Source organism: Neofelis nebulosa, chromosome 5 (assembly GCF_028018385.1).
Source record: "Neofelis nebulosa isolate mNeoNeb1 chromosome 5, mNeoNeb1.pri, whole genome shotgun sequence".
Classification (NCBI taxonomy): Eukaryota; Metazoa; Chordata; class Mammalia; order Carnivora; family Felidae; genus Neofelis; species Neofelis nebulosa.
The window spans coordinates 31999109-32022640 of record NC_080786.1 but is presented as its reverse complement, the minus strand read 5'-3'; the positions used below and the strand labels follow the sequence as shown (position 1 = coordinate 32022640).

Below are 23532 nucleotides of genomic sequence, written 5' to 3'. Positions count from 1 at the left end.
TGATGCTGGGTAAGTAGAAAAAACCCTAGGTTGGGAATCAGTAGATTCTGCTTCTATTTCTTATTTTCAGTAACAAGCTATGTAATCTTATGAAAGTCCATCTTGGTTAAAATGGCACAAGTTGATTTCCAAGGTCGCTCCCAGCTCTAATGTGCTTTTTGTAATTCATTCATTGTACTTTATTAGGTGCTGGCTTATGTGCCAACATGGGCTTAAAAATAGAGAGCTAAATAAGTTTCTAGCCTTGAATGAAACCAAGTGAATGGTGACAATATATTGTGAGAAGTGATATATTAGGTGACTGTGCAGAGTGCTTTTTTAAATAAGCTGCGGGGTAGGAATTAAGGAACGCTTCCTCTTGGAGGTCATATTTGAATTGATTTTTAAGAATAGTTTACTTCACAAGGAAGGAAGGACATTCTAGGAAGAACAGTTCACAGAGGAATGAGTAAGCATGGCATGTTTTGGAGTGTCCAGTGGTAGCTGAGGATGGAATATGGAGTTTGTATGGAATGGAATGGGGATGGAAAAAGCTTAATGGTATGAAGTTTTGGGTGGGGAGGTTTGGTAGGGGCCAGATTCTGAAAGGTCCTTGGATTTTTAAAGGCTGCTTAAAGGTTTTAAAGGCTGGTTAAAGGTTTTTTGTTTTACATTTCTTATGTCTTTATGAGGGGTTTTGAAAAGAGAGACAAAATCAGACTTGTGTTCTAGAAAGATTACTTGGTGGTAGTGTGGAAGGTGGCCTGGAGCAGGTGAAGTCAAGGCAGGAAGAGAAGCTAGAAAACTTGCAGTATTCAGGGTGAGAAATGATGAGGGTTCAGTTAAGGCAGGAGTAGTCATGGGGATAAAACCTGAAGGGTGGACCTGGCAGACTTAGAAACATGCAGTGAGACTCGAGCCCAGATGTGGAATTCTGGTGAAGAGACTAGATGGTGTATCAAGTTTATCTAGTTTGATTTCTGGGTGAATAATGTCAGCATCCAAGAGAATAAGGGATGCAGGAGGAGGAGCAGGTTTTTAGGTGGGGGGTTAGGGGAAGTATGTTTATATTTCCCCTTGTTTAGTTTGAGTGATCAAAGGAGAGATGAGATTCCTGGTAGGCAGTTAGATAAATGGGTCTGGACTTAGGAGAGAAGATTAGAGCCAGAGGTAAAGATTCAGTTTATAAATGGTAATTGAACCAGCTTTATGGGCAAATCACTCTGGAAGGAATGTGTGGAGCAGTTTTTAACTTGGGGTATCGTATCTCTCCTTCAGAAAGATTCATGATCCCTATGAGATTCCATACAGCAATTTGTTTTTTTGCCTGTGTGTATAATGAGATTCTCAAAGGGGTCTGTGAACCAAGATTACTGTGGAACACTGGAATGGAGTAAGAAGGATGGATCTTAATATAGAAACATGGGGAATACTGAAATTAAGGAGATGACAGAAGAAGAAGATGTAAGACGTTGAGGAGACAGTGTTAGGAGAGAACAGAGGAGAGCAACCCTTCCTTTTAAGGAAGAATGATCAACAAGAAATGCCCATTGGTTTGAGAGCAGCAATTTTTACCTTCCTTTAGAAGATTGAGTCTAGGGAAATACTTTAGTATATGAACAACTGGAAGGGAAATTGCTATAGGGAAGGAAGGTTGAAAGTAGAAATGTGAAAAGGTATGAATAGTTAGGTGGGTAACTGATGAAGGGAGGATTGGAGCCAGAGCAGTAGAGGATGGAAGACTTACCTTGGAGGAAAGAAGAAAAGGGTGTTTGTGTGTGTGTATGTTGGACAGGAGTGGGTGTGAGGACAGTGGGAAGTGGGGAAAGAGGGAGAATATTTAAATATGTAAAGCCTCTGGTAGTTTGCAACATTTATTGGATTTTATTTTGAAACTTTTATAGAAAATTTCAACATACCAAATAGAACTTTCTGTGACCTCAATAATTAATGATAGCCAATGGTAAGACTTTTGATACACTCTATGAATCTTGCCATAAAATCTTATAATCATCAAATTTTAGGACTGGAAAGAACCTAGATAGTCACTTTATAGCTTTAATAAATGGAGGACCAAGTCTCTTAATTTTTTTTTTTTTTTTTTTTTTTGAGATAGTGAGTGGGAGCGGGGGAGGGTCAGAGAGAGAGGGAGACACAGAATCTGAAGCAGGCTTCAGGTTCTGAGCTGTCAGCACAGAGCCTGACAGCGGGGCTCAAACCCGCTAACCGTGAGATCAAGACCTGAGCCAAAGTCAGATGCTCAACTGACTGAGCCACCCAGGCACCTCAGGCCAAATCTCTTTTAAAAGCACATCATTATTAGTCATTACATATATTTACTCAAAATTGATCAGATTTGGACAGTTAACAGAATTAACTAATTATAATGAATGCCATATATGCACTACCCAAATCCCCACTCAAGATTGAAAGACTTCATTCTCTTAATCACTGAGAGTGTTGCTGGGGCTGTCAGACCTTCCTGGGAATTGCCCTTGGACGAAGAGAACCTCTCAGTCAAGCTCACACCCCTTCCTGGGAGTAGCCTGTGTCTGAAGACCAGTCTATTAAAGACCTGGGTCCCTTGCCTCAACATAGGGCATCCTTAAGCCCCATCTTAGTTCTGAGTTTCAGAGCTTCCAGTGGGGTCATCTGAGGCCTTTGTTGTGATTCTATCCCAGCCTAACTTGATCTTCATCAGCTCCTTCCTTTTCCTTCCTTTCTCTGCAAGTGGTAATCCTGAGTGCCCCAGGGAAACTTCTGGCACACTTAAGAGTTTGAGTGGCTAGGGACCTGACTTCCAACACTGATGAACTTTAAAATTTCTTTTGATTTATAACAGATTTGCCAAACTTTAAAGGATTAACATCTACCAGTTTTCCATGTTTCTGGGAAATATCCAGGCAAATGTTGAAAGATAAAATTGTGCAATAATGTAATAAAAAATTTAATTTTATAGTGCCAAACATACAGAAAAAATCATTAGGACTTGTTTTAGGATGGGATAAAAAGAGGAATACTTTCTTAAACATGTTGAACAAAGATCTTGGCATTTAGTTAGCTTTTGCCCTCCTTCTCCCATCATTCATTGTTTGTATTTCTGCTGTCTTGTTTTTATTGCCTATATAAATTGAAAGTTGACCTTCACCCCATTTGAGATCAGACTCATGTTTTCATTGATTTTTCTTGAGAATTTTAAAAATATGGCCAATTTTTCTTTTGTGGTCATACTGTAGAGAATGGAAGTCTGTGAAGTATATTTGAAATAAATACGGTTAGATCGAGTCTATACAAAAGTCTTGCCCTCATGGTTGAGGAAAGATGTGCCTAGCAGAATCCAAGACTACATTCCTAAACAAAATACTTGATTTTCTGCCTGCAGCATTTTGAGAGTGCCTTTCCAAGATCAAGTGTGCCACCTGTCATCATTCAGTCAAATGTTTTGTCATTGCTATAAGTTACCATCCTGTCTTGGATCCAAAAGCTTCAGAGCAATGTCATTTGGCTGGCAACAACATTCTTCTTGCTTTTAATAAAGCTCCCCTCTCTTTGTCAGTATTTCTTTTTGTTTATGTGACTGTAGACATATTCAAGGTGGTCAGTGAAGTTATCTGTGCCATTTGGAAAGGAATGGCTGATGAAATGTACCTTACTTATTCAAAAGTAATTGCTTGATTCAGTAATATGCGTGAAACTGGAAAACTTTCTATTTAAGAACTCTACTTTTTTTGAGTATTTTAAGATAACCAGTTAGTACTATTTTTTTCTTAAGTTTCTTCAGGAATGATTTTAAGAAAATCTTGTGGAATATAATGATTTCATTTTAGTAAGTAAAGTTTTGTCATTCTTTTCTTCCCTTTGCTTTATAACTTTAATAAGAGTTAATGGTTGCTTTTTATTTTCTAATTAGTTTTGATATGGGTCCATTTGTTGGGAAGCAAATCTAGATTGTTAGGGAAACATTTTACTGAGTTCATATATAGGAATGTATCTTTTGTGGTATCTCTTCTGTTTTTATGTTGCTTGCGTTATCAGCAAAAACAAAAAACTGCTTCCTGTCTTTTGTAGAATGCCACATGTTTTACAATTGATGGGTACTGTACTATTTTAATTTTTCTCTTTCATTATTTTGGTAAAACTGGTTGAGGTATTATTTAAAAAGATTGATCTTTTTTTCCCCTCTTCCCAGATATTTTCCCATATATATAAGTATTGTAAGATTTGTGTCTTCTTGTGGATTCGAGTGTTTAATATTCTAGTTTCCAAGAATGCTTCTTGAGAAGTGGTATTACGGTTTTAATCATTAACCATGACCTGCCTGTGTGCATTTTTCACTTTCTGATAGTGGCATTTCAGGATGTTGTTCATGTGAGTCTTTGGCTAATTTTTCCTGATCCTCAAGTATCATCTCAGATACAAGTAAGATTTATATAAAATTACTTGCATTATTTGAGGTTATTGATTAGGCAATCCTTGTTGCTATAATAGAAGCATTTCTGGGAGGAGTTCTGGAGAGGGGTTGGTGATAAATACAGAATGTTTTGGTTCTGATAAATGCTCTTTTTGTGCATATGCCATTTTACTTAGAATTATATGATCCATTTTTGTCAAATGCCAAAATTAAGCCATTGAGATAGATTAATTCCTTAAACCATTTTCTGTTTTTTTAAAGTTTATTTATTTATTTTGAGAGAGTGAGTGCATGCTGGAGGGAGGCAGCTAGAGGAGGAGGAGAGAGAGAGAGAGAAAGAGAGTAAATCCCAGCAGGCTCTCCACACTGACAGCTCAGAGTCCATTGCAGGGCTCAATCCCACAAACAGTTGAGATCATGACCTGAGCCGAAATCGAGTCAGATGCTTAACTGACTGAGCTACCTAGGTGCCCCACCATTTTCCATTTTTTTTAAATCAGTTTTCGTTTTACAGAAATTACTTACATTGGGATCTTTTTTTCCCATATAAACTCTAAAATGAGAACCAGTGATTCTTTAGTCCCTCTGTTGTTCATGTCTAATTTGTTTATAGTACATTTTAACCTGTAGTAGCTTTTGCCATTGTAGGTTTTATTTTATTGTTATTGCCAGTTCCAGTGTTCACTGGATCATTTTTTAGTCATTAACAACTTTTGCTAAACATTTGAGCAATAACCACTTTTTCTTTTTCTTGTGTCCCCTCTCTGCACTCCCTAAACTTAATTTCCCCCAGTAATCTGGTGAAAATATTAGTGGAGTTAAGTGCTGTCACAGTTAAAGTGGAGAAGCAGATCTTGCTTTTGTACCTGAGTAAGACCTAATTTACTTGGTAGTCTGCATGTCAACATAAAATGTATAGTATGGCTACTTTTACCAGTGGTATTTTGAAGTGAATGAATTGCCAGTTAGTTGCTTTTTTAAAAATTGGGATCATTTATGTGTTTAGAAGAGTTTGCTCAGAGATTAATGATATTCTTGTTTGCTTATGCCAGGGAGGAGTGCCTTTTCCTTGAATGGAGAAGGGGCAAGCTGATGTGGGACCTAGTTAAAATTTGTTTATTTATTTTGGTGGTGGTGGTCTTTCAAACTTTAGCTGCTCTGTAAATCTTGATGCATTTATTCTCTTCAGTGGTAGGGATATAATGCATGGCAACCAATCCAAATGCTAGCTTTGATATACTAATACTGAAAAGTAATGATTTGAGTGATGTATGTTAAATCTGTGGGAAAGTTTTATGGCTAAAAAGCATGTTTATTGAGAAAAGTGTAATTTATAAAATCTGTTTAAAAAAATTTTTTTTAGCGTTTATTTTTGAGACAGAGAGAGACAGAACATGAACGGGGGAGGGTCAGAGAGAGGGAGACACAGAATCCGAAACAGGCTCCAGGCTCCGAGCTGTCAGCACAGAGCCTGATGGGGGGCTCGAACTCACGGACCGCGAGATTATGACCTGAGCCGAAGTCAGATGCTTAACCGACTGAGCCACCCAGGCGCCCCTATGAAATATGTTTTTGATGGCTGAATTGAAGCCCTTTTCTAGTGCTTTAAAAGTTTTTTCTCAAAGCTAAGTATGGCTTAAAAATTACTTAGATTGTTGATTTAGGTGTGATAATGGCATTGCAGCTTAGAAGAAAAAGTATTTTGTAGTGATTAATACTGATGTTTATATGTAGAGAAGTGAATTAACGATCTGGGACTTGTTTGAAATACTTAACAAAAGGGTATATGAAGCAAATGTATCATAATCTGGATAATTATTAAATTTGGGTGGTAATATATGAGGGGTAATTGTACTATTTTCTGATTTTGTCTGAAAGTTTTATTGTAATAAAAAGTTTCACAAAATTAAGAACATTAAAAAAATCTGGTATTACATATATTAGTAAATTAATTACCCGCAGTTCTGTATTCCTAGAAATTCCTAGAATTGCCATTGTGGTAATCTAAAACTAAGACTTAGTTTCAAATTATAATTGGCTGATTTGGGGATGGGAACAGTTAATAAGAGGGAGAACAGATAAACAATTAGTAACTTTTTTTAGTTGAGAAGTGAAAAATGAGTATTGAGTCGTTAGTCTTTTGGGGTCAGTATAGCATCATTTAATGTTTAAAACAGAGCACATATTATCAAATTCATTTAGTTACTAGACAACTTGTATTATGTAAAGGAAATATTTCCTGCGATATATTGCAGATTCAGGATTCAAGGCAATGCAGTGAGAAATTTTTCTATCACGAACAATACATTTTTTGAAATCAGATGTGTTTTTTTGAGCAAGTTATTTTTTGCACTTGAATGTGAAACTATGTGGAATATGATCAAAGCTAAAATTAAACTTTGCAAATTCTCCCCGGTTTTTTTTAAACTTAGAAAAATTTTTTAACTTTGTTTATTAAAAAAAATTGTTTATTTTTGAGAGAGAGGCAGTGTGAGTGGGGGAGGGGAAGAGAGAGAGGCTCTCTGAAGCAGACTCCAGGTTCTGGGCTGTCAGCACAGAGCCTGACACAGGGCTTGAACCCACGAACCATGAGATCATGACCTGAGCTGAAGTTGAACGCTTAACCGACTGAGCCACCCAGGCACTCCAAGTTTATTTATTTTGAGAGAGAAAGAGCACAAGTGTGCACGAGCCAGGGAGGTGCACAGAGAGAGTGAGAGAATCCCAAGCAGGCTCCCCCGTGCTGTCAGTGCAGAGCCCGCTGTGGGGCTCAAACCTACGAACCGTGAGATCATTACCTGAGCATCAAGAGTCAGATCCTTAACCAACTGATCATTACCTGAGCATCAAGAGTCAGATCCTTAACCAACTGGAGCCACTCAGGTGTCCCTCCTCCTCAGTTTTTATAGTAGAGTCTGCAGTGAGTGATACATTTCCCCTTGATTCATAATGCCCATCCATTTTATTTTCTATGTAAGATGTATTTTTACAGTTGTAGAAGTGTTATCTAACATTTCTTTTTTTGGATGGTGGGGAGGAGTTTCCTTGGGGGCATATAATAGGTATATGGGTAACACTTACCTAGCTCTAAGAACCCCCTGAATCTTTTTCAATTCTTCCTCCTATTGCTGGAGCTGCCTTTGTTGTGAAGTGTAAAGAACCCTCTGGGAAGCTTTTGGGAGTTAGGATGATTAGCTGAGTGCATAAAACAAGATTGCCTAAAGGCATCTTTAATGGTACGTTACAGATCAAAGTATTTCTGTTGGGGAATGATTGGACAATCCAGTAGGTAATACGAAACCAGGTAATGGAGATTCTTAAGAACTCAGTGGTGGTGGAATACTGAAACAGAGTTTTTGGATGCTGTCTAGTCTATTTTCAGTTCTCAGTATTAGACATACTCTCCTAATACCTCAGAAAGGGATACAAAGATGTGTAAGGTATAAATCCTTTAAGGTGTTTGGTATTTCAGGGGGAGTTTTGATTGAAGTGACTGTTGTAAAGATCAGTGATAGAATGAAGGCAGTCCTTACCACTTAGCTTGTACAGTTTGCATATTATTAGGGGTTACAAAATGATGACATTCAAATTATATCATGTGTTCTTCATTTATTAGCTGCAATTATTCCTGTAAAGAGAAACTTTTCATCTATGATTGGGTTACTTGGTAGTGTAGTTGATATATAGTTAAGTCAGAATACTTGAAGAATGCTTGCTCTTTATTTACCACTTTTGAAAGTAATGAGCTGGTTCACTAGCATCCTGAAACTGAGTTTTCCTTTCTTCCTTCCTTCTTCTTCCCTCCCTCCCTCCCTCCCTCCCTCCCTTAAATCCATCCATGAACTCAGAGATTTGAACTTTTTAGATATGCTTCATTCCATTTTATTTATGCATGTTCAGATTTGTTCATGTTTGGTCAGCAGGAACCTCTTCAGGTTTGCTCCTGAGTCCCTTTAACACAGTTATGATCTTTGATAATTTCCTTGCTTTCTAGTAACAAGGTAATCAAAATTCATCTTGTCTAATTTATGTCACAGTTCTGGAAACAGTTATTTGTCCAAGAAGCCCTGATTCCTTTGAATAGGAAATTGTTTTTCAGTACTATTATCTGAGTTTATTGCTACTGGGGTTAGTCCCTTGCTTCCAGGCCTTTTCAGTGTGTAGTGCTAGGAAATCTCCATATTTAAGAAGAAAACATGAATTTATACTGATAAATCAATTGAAATTCAGAACTACAGGATTTTCTGCTTAACTTTTTCTATCTTCTGACTTCTTCCTACTACAAAAACCACAAAAAACAGACTTTCAAGGACATCCACATTTACTTTATCCTACAGTAGACATCAACACTTTCACAGTAACTACTGACACTTACCAACATTGCGATTACTGAAAAAACAAAACAAGGATGCTAGGATTAGTCAATTTTCTGTGTTATAAAGTCATTTAAAATAGTTAATCTTTGAATGGTTATACCATCAATTTGGTATAAAATTATAATTACTTGTTTTTCATTTTTAGGGATTTCTTTTAAAATTTTAGTTTGTGGGGTACCTGGGTGGCCTTGGTTGAGTGTCTGACTTTGGCTCAGGTCATGATTTTATGGTTCGTGGGTTCTTACCCACATTGGTTCTTACCCATGTTGGGTTTTGCACTGATATTGCAGAACCTGCATTGAAGAAGTTTGTCTCCCACTCTCTCTCAAAAATAAATAAACATAAAAAAAAAATAGTTTGTTACATAATTATGTAAAACATTTACATGGTTTGAAAGTTAAAAGCTACAAAACAGGTTAAACCCAGAATAGTGTAGTTCTTTCCCTGTTTGCTTTGTTCATTCTCTCCAATAGGTAGGGTATTCTTTTAACCTTACAGCTTATTCTTTTAAGCATATACATATGTATCTCTATATTCATATCTTCCCCATCCTACCTTAAATAAATTCAAGGGTATTTATTCTAAGAAGTCTTATATTGAGTGGAAGGTTGGATTTCATAACTACTGGTGCTTTGTTTTTTTTGTTTTTGTTTTTGTTTTTTTAATTTTAGAGTTGTGCAACCATCACCCTGCCAGGATATTAGAACATTTTCATCACGGCCAAAAAGTTCCATTGTGCCCATTTACAGTTAATCCTGGTTCCTGGTCCCAGCCCTAGGCAGCCACTGTCCACTTTTCTGTTATTTCTAGATATTTTATATAAATGAAATAATACAGTAATGTACTATTTTACATCTGGCTTTTTTCACTTAGCATGTTTTTAAAGTTAATCATGTTGTAGCATGTATACCAGTGGTTCTTTTAATTGCTGAACAGTATTCTGTTGTATGAATATATACATTTTGTTTATCTTACCAGTTGATGGACATTTGGATTGTTTCCAGTTTTTGTCTATTGTGAGTAATGCAGCTTTGCATATTCACATTTATATGGATGTATATTTTCATTTCTCTTTGAGAAGGTTCCTAGGAGCAGAATTCCTGGTTTATATGGTAAAATGTATGTTTAACTTTTTAAAGAAACTACCAGACTGTTTTTCAATGTGATTTATACTTTACATTCTCACCAGCAATACAGAAGGGTTCTAGTGTCTCCACATCTCTGCCAACTGTTGGTGTACTTTCTGTCATTTTGAATTTATCCTTTCTAATAGGTGTGTAGCAGTGTGGTAAGGTTTTACTTTTAATGATACTGAGAATGTGTTCATGTGCTTATTAGACATTTATTTTTTTTGGTGAAATGTTTCTTTAAATCTTTTGCCCATGTTTAATATAGAGTTGTCTTTTTACTCATTTGTATGAAATGTTTTAATATAAGCCCCTTATCATTTACTTTTTCAAATTTACATTTACAAATACTTTTTTGTATATACAAATACAAATGTATTTTGTATATACAAACACAAATGTATTTACAAATACATTTACAAATACTTTTTCACAGTCTGTGGATTATCTTTTCATTTTCTTAATGGTGTCTTTTGAAGCACATATTTTTAATTTTGTGGAAATCCATTTTATATTTTTTTCCCTTTTGAAGGTTGTGTATTGATGTCACATCTAACACTTTGCCCAACCCAAAGTTATGATTTTCTCCTGTGTTTTTCTTCTAGAATTTTAGGTCTTACGTTTAGGTGTTTGTGATCCATTTTGAGTTAATATTTGTGTGTGTTGTAAGATAAGGATCTGAACAGTTGTTGGTTTTTGTTTTTGGCATTTGAGTATTGAATTGTCCCACGTGATGTGTGGAAAATACTCTCCCTTTTGAATTATCTGGGCGCTCGTTGCACAAATCAGTTGACTATAAATGTAAGAATTTTCATTCTGGACTCTCTTTTCCATTGATTTATATGCTTATCCTTTTGGCACTACCACATTGTTTTGATTACTGTAGCTTTAAAGATGATTTTGGAATTTGATAGAATAAGTCTTCTGACTTTGCTGTTTTAAAAAATTGTTCTGGCTATCCCAGGTCCTCTGATTCCCTAAGAATTTTAGAAACAATCTGTCAATTAAAAAACAAAACGAAACAACTCACCTGAGATTCTCATAAGGATTACATTGAATTTATAGATCAACTTGGGATGAATTTTCTTTTTTTTTTTAACTTTTTTTTTTAAACATTTATTCATTTTTGAGAGACCGAGACAGAGCATGAGCAGGGGAGGGGCAGAGAGAGAGAGAGACAGGATCTGAAGCAGGCTCCAGGCTCCGAGGTGTCAGCACAGAGCCCAACGTGGGGTTCAAACCCACAAACTGCAAGATCATGACCTGAACCAAAGTCGGACGCTTAACCATCTGAGCCACCCAGGCGCTCCGGGGTGAATTTTCATCTTGTGTTTAACCTGAGCTTATGCAGCCTCAGGCTGCTAAGAACTGTGCTGTTTGCCTTCTCCAGCTGAGTAGCTTCCGAGGAGTCACTTTGAGTGATCATGTCTCTGGGTCTTGGCTTTATCCTCTGCACTAAAAATGGAATGAGTCCCCTGCCATCACAGCAGCTTCTGGTCCTCATAGGGTAACACTGATGGAGCTGGGTGGTGGTCAGGGAGAACTGGGCAGCCCCAGACCAGAACACCACAGATTCTCAATGTTGTTAGTTGAAATCAAGCTTATTTTATTTTATTTTATTTTATTTTACTTTATTTATTTTGTTTTATTTTATTTTTAAAATTTTTTTAATATTTTATTTTTACTTTTTTAAATTTTATTTTTTTAAATTTACATCCATATTAGTATAAAAATCAAGCATTTTTCAAACATAAATGCTTCTCAAATAATTTTATGTCTTTGGAAATGAAAATGACTCATTTTGTAAAAAAATTTTCAGGTTTATAATTGCTTTTAAGGGAGAAGGTTTGCTGATTCCACTTGCCTATAATTCAAAGTACCTTCTTTCCTATGCCTGAGTCTTAAATTACATAGTTTGTATGAGAAAATAGGTGCTGCTTTGATTTTATTGCTAACTATTTGTCCTGAATTGAGGACCAAGCACATTGCTTCTTTGAGGAGTAGGATGGAAATAGGGACTGAATCTAGTTGCTTTCCCCTTCCTGACACACAACCTACACGGGTCATTTTTTTTTTTTTTTTTAATTTTTTTTTTTTTTAACGTTTATTTATTTTTGAGACAGAGAGAGACAGAGCATGAACGGGGGAGGGTCAGAGAGAGGGAGACACAGAATCTGAAACAGGCTCCAGGCTCTGAGCTGTTAGCACAGAGCCCGACGCGGGGCTCAAACTCACAGACTGTGAGATCATGACCTGAGCCGAAGTCGGCCGCTTAACCGACTGAGCCACCCAGGTGCCCCCACGTCATTTTTAATTTGGGAGTTATATCTGGTTGGAAGACTATTTTCACTTTTATACGATACTGCTTTACTTCAGATATTTGTGGTTTATGACTAGGATCGTTTGTATTTTGTCAGAAGAATTTGAGTCAGGTAATATGCCCCTTTTTTCCTTTTGAAACATTTAAACATAATTTTTTTTTGTCATTGTATTTTGATTTTCTGTAGGAGAACAGTTTGAGTTTAGTGTAGTACTTCCTTTTTTCTTTTGATACATGAACATAGTTCTTTTTCATCTTAACTATATTTTAATCTTTTCTTAGTTTATGATTAGTGTATATAATGTAAAATGGTTTGAAATTATACTTTTTTGGGTGAAGATGCCTTGGTACTAATACCCTTCAACAGAGTTTAATGAGGGTGGGGACTAAGTGTCTCTCTTTCCCAATGTTTAATACAAAATAAACAGTATGATTTTGTTCAGTACGTTGTAGCATTATTGTGTTGCATTAGGCTGAAGTTCCAAGGGTTTTAAGCTTAGTTTGTGCTTTTGGTGACTGATCTTCACCTCTTTATAGCCTTTGGAGAAGAGCATAAGAAAGTGGACCAGAACATACTGTTTGGGAGAGAAACATAGAATCAAGGAAGATTCTGGTTTGAGATAAAGGAATGGGGAATATGGCATGGAAGTGAAGTACACTATTGAGTATTTTTCCATTTCCTGTAAGATCTGTTTTTTGTTACCTGGTCTGGTGAGTTTAACCCATCTCAATAGATTACTTAAAATCTCATCTTAACTTCAGTATATGAAGTCATAAGTTTGTTTTACTAAAATCTTTGCTTTCCTCCTTTTTCCCTCTTAGGACATTTGCTACAAGATCCTATTGCACCCACCAACTCCACCTGCCAACATTATGTCTGCAAACCTTGTAAAGGCAAGAAAATGATGATGAAACCTTCATGTAGCTGGTGCAAAGACTATGAGCAATTTGAGGAAAACAAGCAGTTAAGCATCCTAGTGAACTGCTACAAAAAACTATGTGAATATATAACACAGACTACATTGGCACGGGATATAATAGAAGCGGTCGACTGTTCTTCTGATATTTTGGCTTTGCTTAATGATGGATCATTGTTTTGTGAGGAGACAGAAAAACCCTCAGATTCATCCTTTACTTTGTGTTTAACACATTCCCCTTTACCTTCGACCTCAGAACCCACAGCTGATCCTCAAGCTAGTTTATCTCCAATATCTGAAAGCACCCTCAGCATTGCTATTGGCAGTTCTGTTATCAATGGTTTGCCTACTTATAATGGGCTTTCGATAGATAGATTTGGTATAAATATTCCTTCACCTGAACATTCAAACACAATTGATGTATGTAACACTGTTGATATAAAAACTGAGGATCTGTCCGACAGCTTGCCACCTGTCTGTGACACAGTAGCCACTGACTTATGCTCCACAGGCATTGATATCTGCAGTTTCAGTGAAGATATAAAACCCGGTGATTCTTTATTACTGAGTGTTGAGGAAGTGCTTCGCAGCTTAGAAACTGTTTCAAATACAGAGGTTTGTTGCCCTAATTTGCAGCCCAACTTGGAAGCCACTGTATCCAATGGACCTTTTCTGCAGCTTTCTTCCCAGTCTCTTAGCCATAATGTTTTTATGTCCACCAGCCCTGCACTTCATGGGTTATCATGTACGGCAGCAACTCCGAAAGTAGCAAAATTGAATAGAAAACGATCCAGATCAGAAAGTGACAGTGAGAAGGTTCAGCCACTTCCAATTTCTACTATTATCCGAGGCCCAACGTTGGGGGCATCTGCTCCTGTGACAGTGAAACGAGAGAGCAAAATTTCTCTTCAACCTATAGCAACTGTTCCCAATGGAGGCACAACACCCAAAATCAGCAAAACTGTACTTTTATCTACTAAAAGCATGAAAAAGAGTCATGAACATGGATCCAAGAAATCTCACTCTAAAACCAAGCCAGGTATTCTTAAAAAAGACAAAACAGTAAAGGAAAAGATTCCTAGTCACCATTTTATGCCAGGAAGTCCTACCAAGACTGTGTATAAAAAACCCCAGGAAAAGAAAGGGTGTAAATGTGGGCGTGCTACTCAAAATCCAAGTGTTCTTACATGCCGCGGCCAACGCTGCCCTTGCTACTCTAACCGCAAAGCCTGCTTAGATTGTATATGTCGTGGCTGCCAAAACTCCTATATGGCCAATGGGGAGAAGAAGCTGGAGGCATTTGCTGTGCCAGAAAAGGCCTTGGAGCAGACCAGGCTCACTTTGGGCATTAATGTGACTAGCATTGCTGTACGCAATGCTAGTACCAGCACCAGTGTAATTAATGTCACAGGGTCCCCAGTAACAACGTTTTTAGCTGCCAGTACACATGATGATAAAAGTTTGGATGAAGCTATAGACATGAGATTCGACTGTTAAATCAGTGGGTCTTTAAACCTACCTCTGGTAGGGAAATAGCTACAGTTTTACGGCAGCTATGGTTTTGTTGGTTTAACTTGCCGGAGCTCCTGCATATAGATCACTTGTATCAAGTGTTTTCATTGCTAAGTTATATGTGTTAGTGTCGGGGAAATAGTTTGCAGATAATGGAGGAGTAACCCTACAACTATATGTCCTTAGTTCTTACAGAACCTCATAGTTTGAGAACAAATGCTGATGCAACTGATTTATACAAAATGAACTTTGGCAAGGAAAATAACATTAACCTCATTGTTTATGGTCATGCTTTGTGCATAATCAAAGTTTATGATTAAAGTGTAAGGAAGTGGTATCTAGTCAGTCCATAAAGATTGTGCTAATATTTTGTGGAAAAGTAGCCATTAGTTTGTTCAGGAGACTCAGTGCTGCCTTCAGATGCTATTGATGTTTCTCCTGTTGAAAAGCTGATGTGTCCAGCTCAACCTTTGTGCTGATGTAATACCATTTCTGATCATGAAAATTGGCTACTGGTGTATGTAGCAGTTCTTAAATCAGCAGTATTATGAAAGAAAATTTGCCCCTCATTAGAATGTTGAAATCTGTCTTTTAAAAAGTGAACAAACTGAAATTCTGTCAGACTGCAGATGTTTAGCTGTTTATGCTATAGAACTCTTCTGAATTGAGTCCCTTTTATAGTTAACGTCTGACTCATTTCTAGGAAAAAATTTGAAATCCTTCCTTCACTTTTAGCAATGTTATGATTAGATAAATGAAGTGGAGAAGAGCAGTTTTATTCTGAAGGTAATTGAATTTAGATTATAAAATGTGACAGAATTTTAAAAAAAATTATAAAAATTTTTATTTAGAAGTTGGGATTTATTTAAAATAATTTTGGAATAATGCCCCAAAACTTAACCAGATTTATGCATTGTATTTATTGCTATTGGCCACTTCTTTGATTTTTTTTTTTTTTTTTTTTTTTTTTTGTTCCTCTGATAGTTTCATCCTTTATTTTGAATATGCTCCTTCTCTTTTCTTTCTTTCTCTTTCGGTGCTATTTGTTATGAAGGCTTCTTTATAGAGGCCAAATAAAAATGCCTTTTTATGAAGCCTGTGCATTTAGGTAGGTTTGAAGCTAGGAGGTTGTTTTTTTTTTTTTTTTAGAATGCTCTTTTGCATGTAAAGCACAAACTGTGTTTCAGTTTAAATGCATGTCTTCCCTTTATTTTTATGGGGGAGACAAGTACAAACATTCTGTTGAAGGGAAATCTAGTCAGTTGCTTGAAAAGAGCACAGCCCAAACAAAACAAGGACTGACTAGGTTGTAAAGAAATGACCTTATGATTTAAAAGAAGAATTGCTGCTTTGACAGTGCTTATTTAAAGAAAAATACTGCTGGAAAATTTCCAATTTCTACTACGTTCACCATCTCTGATGAGATCTGACATGTTGAAGTTATGTTTTGATTTGGCACACAGCATGTTCAATGATGGTTACTCACCTAGTACAAGACATGGAGAAGAAACCTTTGGACACAGAGCAGATGACACCTCCTTCTGTTTTGTAGTGTATCCTGGTGTCATTTTCTGTGAATGTGGTCAGGTAGAGTTGTTTTTGTTGTTGTTGGGCCTTTTTTTTTTTTTTTTTTTTTTTTTTTTTGTCTCTTTTGGTGGGGTGGGGGTGGGCTAAAGCCATAGGAAGAAAAATGTGATGTATGTGTCCAGTATGTACTATTTTGTTTTTGTTTTGCAAGAAGAGTTGAACTATTTTTGATAACAAGAGTAAATGGTGGAAAATGCTTCTTAGTTGTCTTGTCTTTATTTGCTTTCCAAGTTTTGGAATTTTATTTAATTCCTCTAAGTGTTAGCAGTGTCTTATGCAACATGTATTTGCCTAAAAGTTTGTAACAGTTTTGTGTTGAACTCAGATGCCCTGCTATATAAACTTGTAAATCTGTTCTTTATTCACTAATGATCACTGCAAAAATGACTAGAACTGAGATTGTACACATGGATGATTAGGATATATTTTGCAAATCTCCCAAACTTTCCTAATATTATGATCTTAAAATTCATAGAATACTTTATTGCTTCCCAAGTTTGATAATTTTAGTTTTGTGTTTTTTGATGCATGGGAGGTTGGCAATATAGACAAAGCGGAAATCATTAGTATGTGAGGGCCTTGATTGTTATGTAATATTGCCAATGATGAATTCAGGTTGTTTTTAGCACAAGTTTCTCTTTTTTATGCTGGTATTCTCACTGCCACATTTTTGGAAACCTGTATTACACCTTAATTCTATCAATAAATGTTAGTTTTCTAATTCTATGTTGTAGAATACTGAGGAGTTTGGGATAGCATGCTCTGAATGGCCTATATTATATACATCTGGGGAAGAATAATTACAGTGCCTTGATTTTTATATTGTTTTTCTTTATACCATGAGTTATTTAGGAATGCTGACCAGTGGCTAACTAGGGATGATTAAGAAATTATTACTGAAGTAACTGGATTTACTTTATCAGGATTTGAAACCACCAAAACAATAACAGCTTTTAATATGACACATCTTCATTTGTTCTTTGAGTCTTTGTTATTAATGTACGTAATCAAATGATCTTTCACCTTATTTGGTAGAGAATTTTTATAGCTGGTGATTTATCTTTTTGGTTAGCTTCATTAAGTCTACATTTCTGTGCAGAGCTATAATATGGATCTAGGATAAAGAATTTCTTTTATTTCACTCTGTTCTTAGTATTCTTGAAACAACTCTGTGGTGACCTTGAAGAAAAGTCTTATAACAGATGAAAAATAAAATTTTCTTTCCCGTATCATAGGTGACAAATACAAAAATGCTTTAGAGAATACTGAGTTCAAAGTATAGTGTTGGAATCTAATACTTGGATATTTTAACTTTTCTCCCTCCTTTCTAAAAAAATTTTAGTTACAGTTTTTTAAAAAGAATACATTATATACAAGGCTAAAGTTTTTGATCCTTGTAAACCTCTTATTCCCAATATCTAGTCCTCTTCCTTATTCCTCTCCAGAGGAAATCCCTTCTCAGTTATGAGGTGTTATCCTTCTAAATCTTTCTTTATAGTTTTCCCCAGGGGTTCAGAGTTATTCTTTGAAACTCAAATTTACAGTGTTACTCTCTCAAACATAAAAATGAGTTGCAAGGGTGAATAAAACCAAAAGTGTGTAGTGATTATCTTCGTGAACATGGTTCATATTTGACAATGTCTTTATTTAGTTTTGCAAAAAGGGAAAAACAAAAACAAGTCATGCAGGTTTCTCCACCCAAACACACTTTAACATTTCCAAAAACTGAGCAAATGCCTTACCTCATTAGATTCTAGAATTTTATAAATACTTTGACACGGTGACATAGATAAGATGCAGAGAAAATACACGGAATTTCATTAGTTTGATTACCTCGGCAATTAATGTTATGAAATTCATTTTTCATTGACTAGCATTAAGACCATGATAACCTTCAGTTTTTATCAAGGAGTCAGAGATATTGTAAAAACTTGAAATTTCCAGTTGGGCAGTAATGATTATATTTAGTGAAATCTTTACCAGAAAGTCATATATATACTGTCCTAGTTCTCAGAATTCACATTTCTTACATTCAACTCTTAGGAGTACAGTAAAACGCTTCTGTCTGAAAATACGATACTTTGGGTAACCTAAGTTAAAATAGCTTTATCTTAAATGGAATGATACTGTTAGCTGTTACTTTTTATAATTACAGACTTTTGAAACAAAGTACAGACCAAAGTAAAAGCGAGAGGATTTCAGTAAGGAGACAGAAGGTACAGAGGTAAAAAGCCAAATAGTATTAAAAAAATCAAATGTATATTGAATTTTTTTACTTTTTGTTGAGGCTTAGAAATATTTTAGACCATTATGGATAATAAAACCTTTAAATCCTATCTTGGCTAATTAAAAACTATTTTTAATATTTTATGTGAAATAAAATTGCTTTCTCTCCCTGGTAAAAGGGTGGATGAGATAGATGGTAAAGTTCATGTATCACAAATACATAAACTTTTAATCCTAATTTACTAGTCTATTTAAGTTACTGCATATAATTTTTCCTAAAAATTTAGTCATTTTTAAGCTTTTAGTTCTTTGTGAACTGTTAGATACCAAATTTTAATATTTATGCTTTCTGTAACAGTTAAATGGAAGATTAGTTCTGATCATAAAAGGTAAAATAACAGCAAACTGTATCAGTAAAATAACTTTCGGTTGATGGTGCATTTCCTAAATTGCCCTTATCTCTACTTTTTGCCTACCATAGCCCAAAGTTTATTTCATTGTTTGACTTTCATACCAGTAAGGGGGAACCAAAGCAGGGTGGCAAGGGAAGCTATTCTGACATTCAGGACTGTGGTTAAAGCAGAAAACCCAGGGAAAAGGTGATGACTTTGACAGAGATAGTTGTTAAAAAGTTTCTTGGGGGTTTCTTTCACTTATGCTATTAGAAATTTCCATCCTTTTAAATAATTTATTTTCAGTTTTTAAGGATATTGCAGGATTTGGCTGCATTGTGGCTTGCTAAAAAAAGGTAGAATTCTGTAATGAACACATCTACTATATAGTAAAGATGAAACTGGTTTCCTTTATGGGTGGCATTATGGTTTTCTTCCATTTTTGTGCTAAATATTGAGGTGATGGAATATTTGAAATAGTTTGTTTTCAACATGAATGGATAATGTTTAGATTGAGGCCTTTACTGTTGGCTTAGTGTAATATTCAGTGATGAATACATCTAGTAAAAATTTTCATATATCACTAAGTCTTCAAGTAGGCCTTTTGATAGGAAGTGTAGGTGGGGGGCATCAACTAATTTGAAGATTAATAAGTCATTCAGTAATTCTCCACAAATGTTAGATAAAAGGAAATTTTTTCAAGTATGAGTCAAATCCTGTACTTAGAAGTGTTTTTCATCCTATTTTATATAAGATCCACAGTCAGGATGGGGAGAGATTATGCACAGCTTGCCAGCAAGGTTGGAAGGCCCAGTGGTTACAATACCTGAGGATGTAAAGTGACTAGCAGTTTGGCAGGTCATTGTGAAATTATGTTAAACCAAGTAATAAGTTCAAGATCTTTGAACTCCAGTACACATATTAAAAAGTCTGAGATGTTCTGGCAGTGCTTTTATTACCAGGGGTCAGTCACTTCTGGAGGCCTTTTAACTGCTTTCTCAAGTTCCAGAGTTTTTCTGACTCAAGTTTTCTGCAAGGGAAGGCTTCTTCTGGGCTCCATAGGAGCCCTGAGGGACCTCAGGGATGCTGGACAACAGAGGCAACTCCTGCTTTTGTGCAGAGAATTGTACTTGGCACTGTCCCCAAGAGATCGCTGGTACATTCAGGGGTGAAGAGTGCGGATTCACAGACTTTGGAAGGTGATGTATATCACTGTATTTGTTTGGAGAAAAAGGTTTGTAAGGGGTTCGAGGCAAACTGGAGGAGTCCCCCAAATTGAGCATGTGTATCCAGATCTATTGCTTAATGTCTTAAAGTTCCTAGTGCAGATACACACTTGCAGAAATCAAAGCCTTTAAAAAGCAGTATGCAAACTGGAGCATCTCCACAAGAAAAAGATTTAAAATACATATCTCTTTCATGTAGATCTTGGCAGCTATTCTTCATCCACTGACTGAAGCTTTCCACATTTCTCTGAAAGGCTTGAGGTTACTATTTGACTTTTATTGCCTTTGTTTCCAATTTCAGAGGGAGAGACAGGTTCTTCCGTTTCATAATCTTCAAAGGAGCTGAAAGAACAAACAAAAGTGAGTTACCGATTGAAAAAAAACAAAAAAAAACTTCATTGTTTGGGTAGAAGTCAATATGGCAAACTAGAGACTGGAAACTACCAGCTTGCAAAAGTACCCTCAGTTGCTAAATGACAGTTGTGAACAACTGAACCATGCTGGAGGAGACCATGCTTTCATCTAGAATAGAAAACATACTTTCTGTGTTCCTTAAAGCCCAAGTTCATGTTAGGATTTGTTGAAAATTTCAGTGCTGTATCTAGCTTTCCCTAGGAGCGTTGGTATGAATGAGAGCATTATGGAGGTGACTAGGTTAGGGAGGGTGTGAGGTCGATAAAGTACAACTTTATATTATAGACTGCCTTCATTGAAGTGGCTTTCATGCAGAGTGGGGAACGTTCAGCTCAAATTGCTTTATAGCTTCTTTGGTTTCCAAGAAGTACATTTAGATGTGCAAGTGTGTACATAGAGTAGGTTAAAGCCTATTCATGGATTTCCTTCCGTTCTTTACAGAACTCCCCAGCATATTCCCTCTGCCTACTCCCCTTAGAAGTTCTTGGAATCCCCTGAGTTCCATTATTTTCCAGGCTATTCTTGAGGGTGGCCTTAAGCAGGGATGACAATATTATATCTAGTGGGAATGATGGCTGCTTGAAGTATTGATAAATAATATGCTGAGGCTACATCTAGGCCCAGAGAAATCTACATGATCGTTATTACCAATGTTTGTTACAGTATTTGGCATCACCAGCTTATTAAAACCTTACCATTTGCAAGGACTTTTTACACAGTATCTGTGCAGAAATTCCTGAACATAATAGTTCTTTCATCAAAAAGGTACCAAGGCTGGCTAATGTAACCTATAGTGAGACAGGTATACCCAATAGTAGAGGTGGTACCTATTCAACTCTAAAACATTTTTGAATAGAGGGTAGAGAATATTAAACCAACAAACAAAAAGCCTAGCTGATGTTTAGAAAACTTCTTGAGTACCAATTCATGATCCTATCAACTATTATTTACAACATCATTTTGCAGAAATATCCCATTCTATACTTTGTTTCCACTCTTCTCCCCATCTCCTTGAGGCCTCAGTGTAACTGGCATCTGTTGGATAAGGAGGCAGAAGGGAGGGTAACTTTGCTTTAAGGGTTGATGGTTGAGCCTCCATTACTGGACCAAAATTCTCAAAAGCTAATTCTAGCAATGCAGTGTCAGATGTTGTGCTTATTTCCTGTCAAGAGTGAAAGACATTTTCTTAGTGCAGATCTGGGAGTAAGTTCAAGAGATCTGAACTGAGACTCATTCAATAAATATCTAGCCCCTTCCTACCGAGCTTGTACTATAATGGAGGCCATCTGGAATAATGGTTAAGTGGTTTACAGCCTTAGAGCATGGGCTTTGGAAAAGTCAGGTTCCAATCTCAGTTTGATCACTTAATGTTATTTTGGGTATGTTAACACCTCTGCATCAGTTTCCTCAACTAATGAGGTAATAGCAGTTCCTACCCCCTCATAAGGGTCAAGTGGAGATTGGGTGAGAGGACCTACTATTTTCATGATAGAGAAGTGTTCGGGCTTACTACTGGAGCAGGATGGTGACACCTAATCCTATTAAGGGGTCAGGGTCACATTGTGTATGTTATTTGTGAATACAAATTTTTACAGAAGTATTTTTTCCCATTGTAGCCTCATACCAGAAATGGGATTTCTAGCAATGGATTTGATCCAACGTAGTACATAAAGATATCCTAATGCCCTGTGGGTTGCATACAGAGGAAAGACACCTGCATTTCTTTTGTACTTTCAAGGCACCAAGAGCAGTACTATGCATGGAGGCTTTGGAGGAATCTTCTGGATTGAGGGAGCTCATTTAGAATCTTTGTCTTTTTTTTTTTTTTTTTTTTTTTTGTGATGTTTATTTTAGAGCGAACATGAGCAGGGAAGGGGCAGAGAGAGACAGAATCCAAAGCAGGCTCCAGGATCTGAACTGTCAGCACAGAGCCCGATGAGGGGCTCGAACTCACGAACTGTGAGATCATGACTTGAGTCAAAATCAGATGCTTTAATGGACTGAGCCACCCAGGCACCCCTAGAATTTTTTTTATCAGTGTCCTGGAGACTTCTCGTACTCTACCTCAGTGTTTCTCAAATGGAGGCGATTCCCCCAACCCTGGGACATTCGGCCATGTCTGGATGCATGTTTGATGGTCACAACCGGGTGGATTCTCTACTGACATCTAGTTGGTAGAGTTCAGAGATGCTGCTAAACATCCTATAATGTGCCAGACGACACCTCACAAGTGAATTATTCAGCTTAGAACATCAGTGGCACTGAGAAACACTGCTCTAACTCTTGCCCCTTCAGTGTTAATGCATCCCCGAATTCTGGACTAAGCTCTTCTTATTTTGTACTTCTCTGGACGGTCATTCTTATGGCTTTATCCACCACTTGTTTACCTGCAGTTTCTAAATGTACAAATCCAGCCTCAGCCTCTAAGTTGGAGACTGCCATGTATCCAACTACCTACTCTTATGGCCCTTCCATTATGGCTGTATATACAAAGCTGAACTCCTCCTTCCCACACCCTGGCTCCACCATAATCTACCCCTTTAAAGCCAGAAATCCAGTGATTCCCAAGTTTCTCTTCCCTCCTTTGCCTTCCCCTTTTCAAATCCAGCCAGTTTCTTATACCACTTAGAATAATACCTGGACACAGTCCTGCCCCTCTCTCCCCACTGCCACTGATTTAGTTCAGGGCACTGTATTTCATTGCTTGGATTGCAATAGTTTTCTAACAACTGGTCTTCTGCCTTCACTCTTGTCACATACCCTTTGCTATTGGCATACCAGGCTTTTTAGCTTGTCAAAATGGGTTCTGGTCTTGGGACCTAATGCCCTTGTACATGTTCTTCTGTGGCCTGCAGTGACCTTACCTTTTGGTTAACTTGTTCTCATCTTTTAATCTGAAAGGTCATTTAAAAGGTTCTTGGTTCCCAGTGCCTGAGTAACCACCATCTCTTTTGTTAAATTTTTGTTTAAATTCCAGTAAACGTAGAGTGTAGTATTAGTTTCAGGTGTTCAATACAGTGATTAAATACTTCATACAATGCCGGG

The 23532-nt window shown here is 36.7% G+C and overlaps 2 protein-coding genes across 6 annotated transcripts in view; one reads left to right on the top strand and one right to left on the bottom strand.

Moving 5' to 3' along the window:
• MSL2 (MSL complex subunit 2) overlaps positions 1-16955 on the top strand; it is a 36432-nt gene extending 19477 nt beyond the window's left edge. For 2 of the 3 annotated variants that reach the window (XM_058732372.1, XM_058732371.1), the window contains exon 2: positions 13036-16955. In XM_058732372.1, coding sequence (XP_058588355.1) covers positions 13116-14627 — 1512 coding nt within the window. In that variant the 5' untranslated portion in view covers positions 13036-13115 and the 3' untranslated portion in view covers positions 14628-16955. Of the gene's footprint in view, positions 1-12532; positions 12925-13035 lie in introns of those variants that run through there. The other variant, XM_058732373.1, reaches the window with a different exon arrangement.
• Positions 16956-17829: 874 nt separating this feature from the next.
• PPP2R3A (protein phosphatase 2 regulatory subunit B''alpha) overlaps positions 17830-23532 on the bottom strand; it is a 167547-nt gene continuing 161844 nt past the window's right edge. For all 3 annotated transcript variants that reach the window (XM_058732368.1, XM_058732369.1, XM_058732370.1), the window contains one exon: positions 17830-20415. In XM_058732368.1, coding sequence (XP_058588351.1) covers positions 20283-20415 — 133 coding nt within the window. In that variant the 3' untranslated portion in view covers positions 17830-20282. The remainder of the gene's footprint in view (positions 20416-23532) is intronic.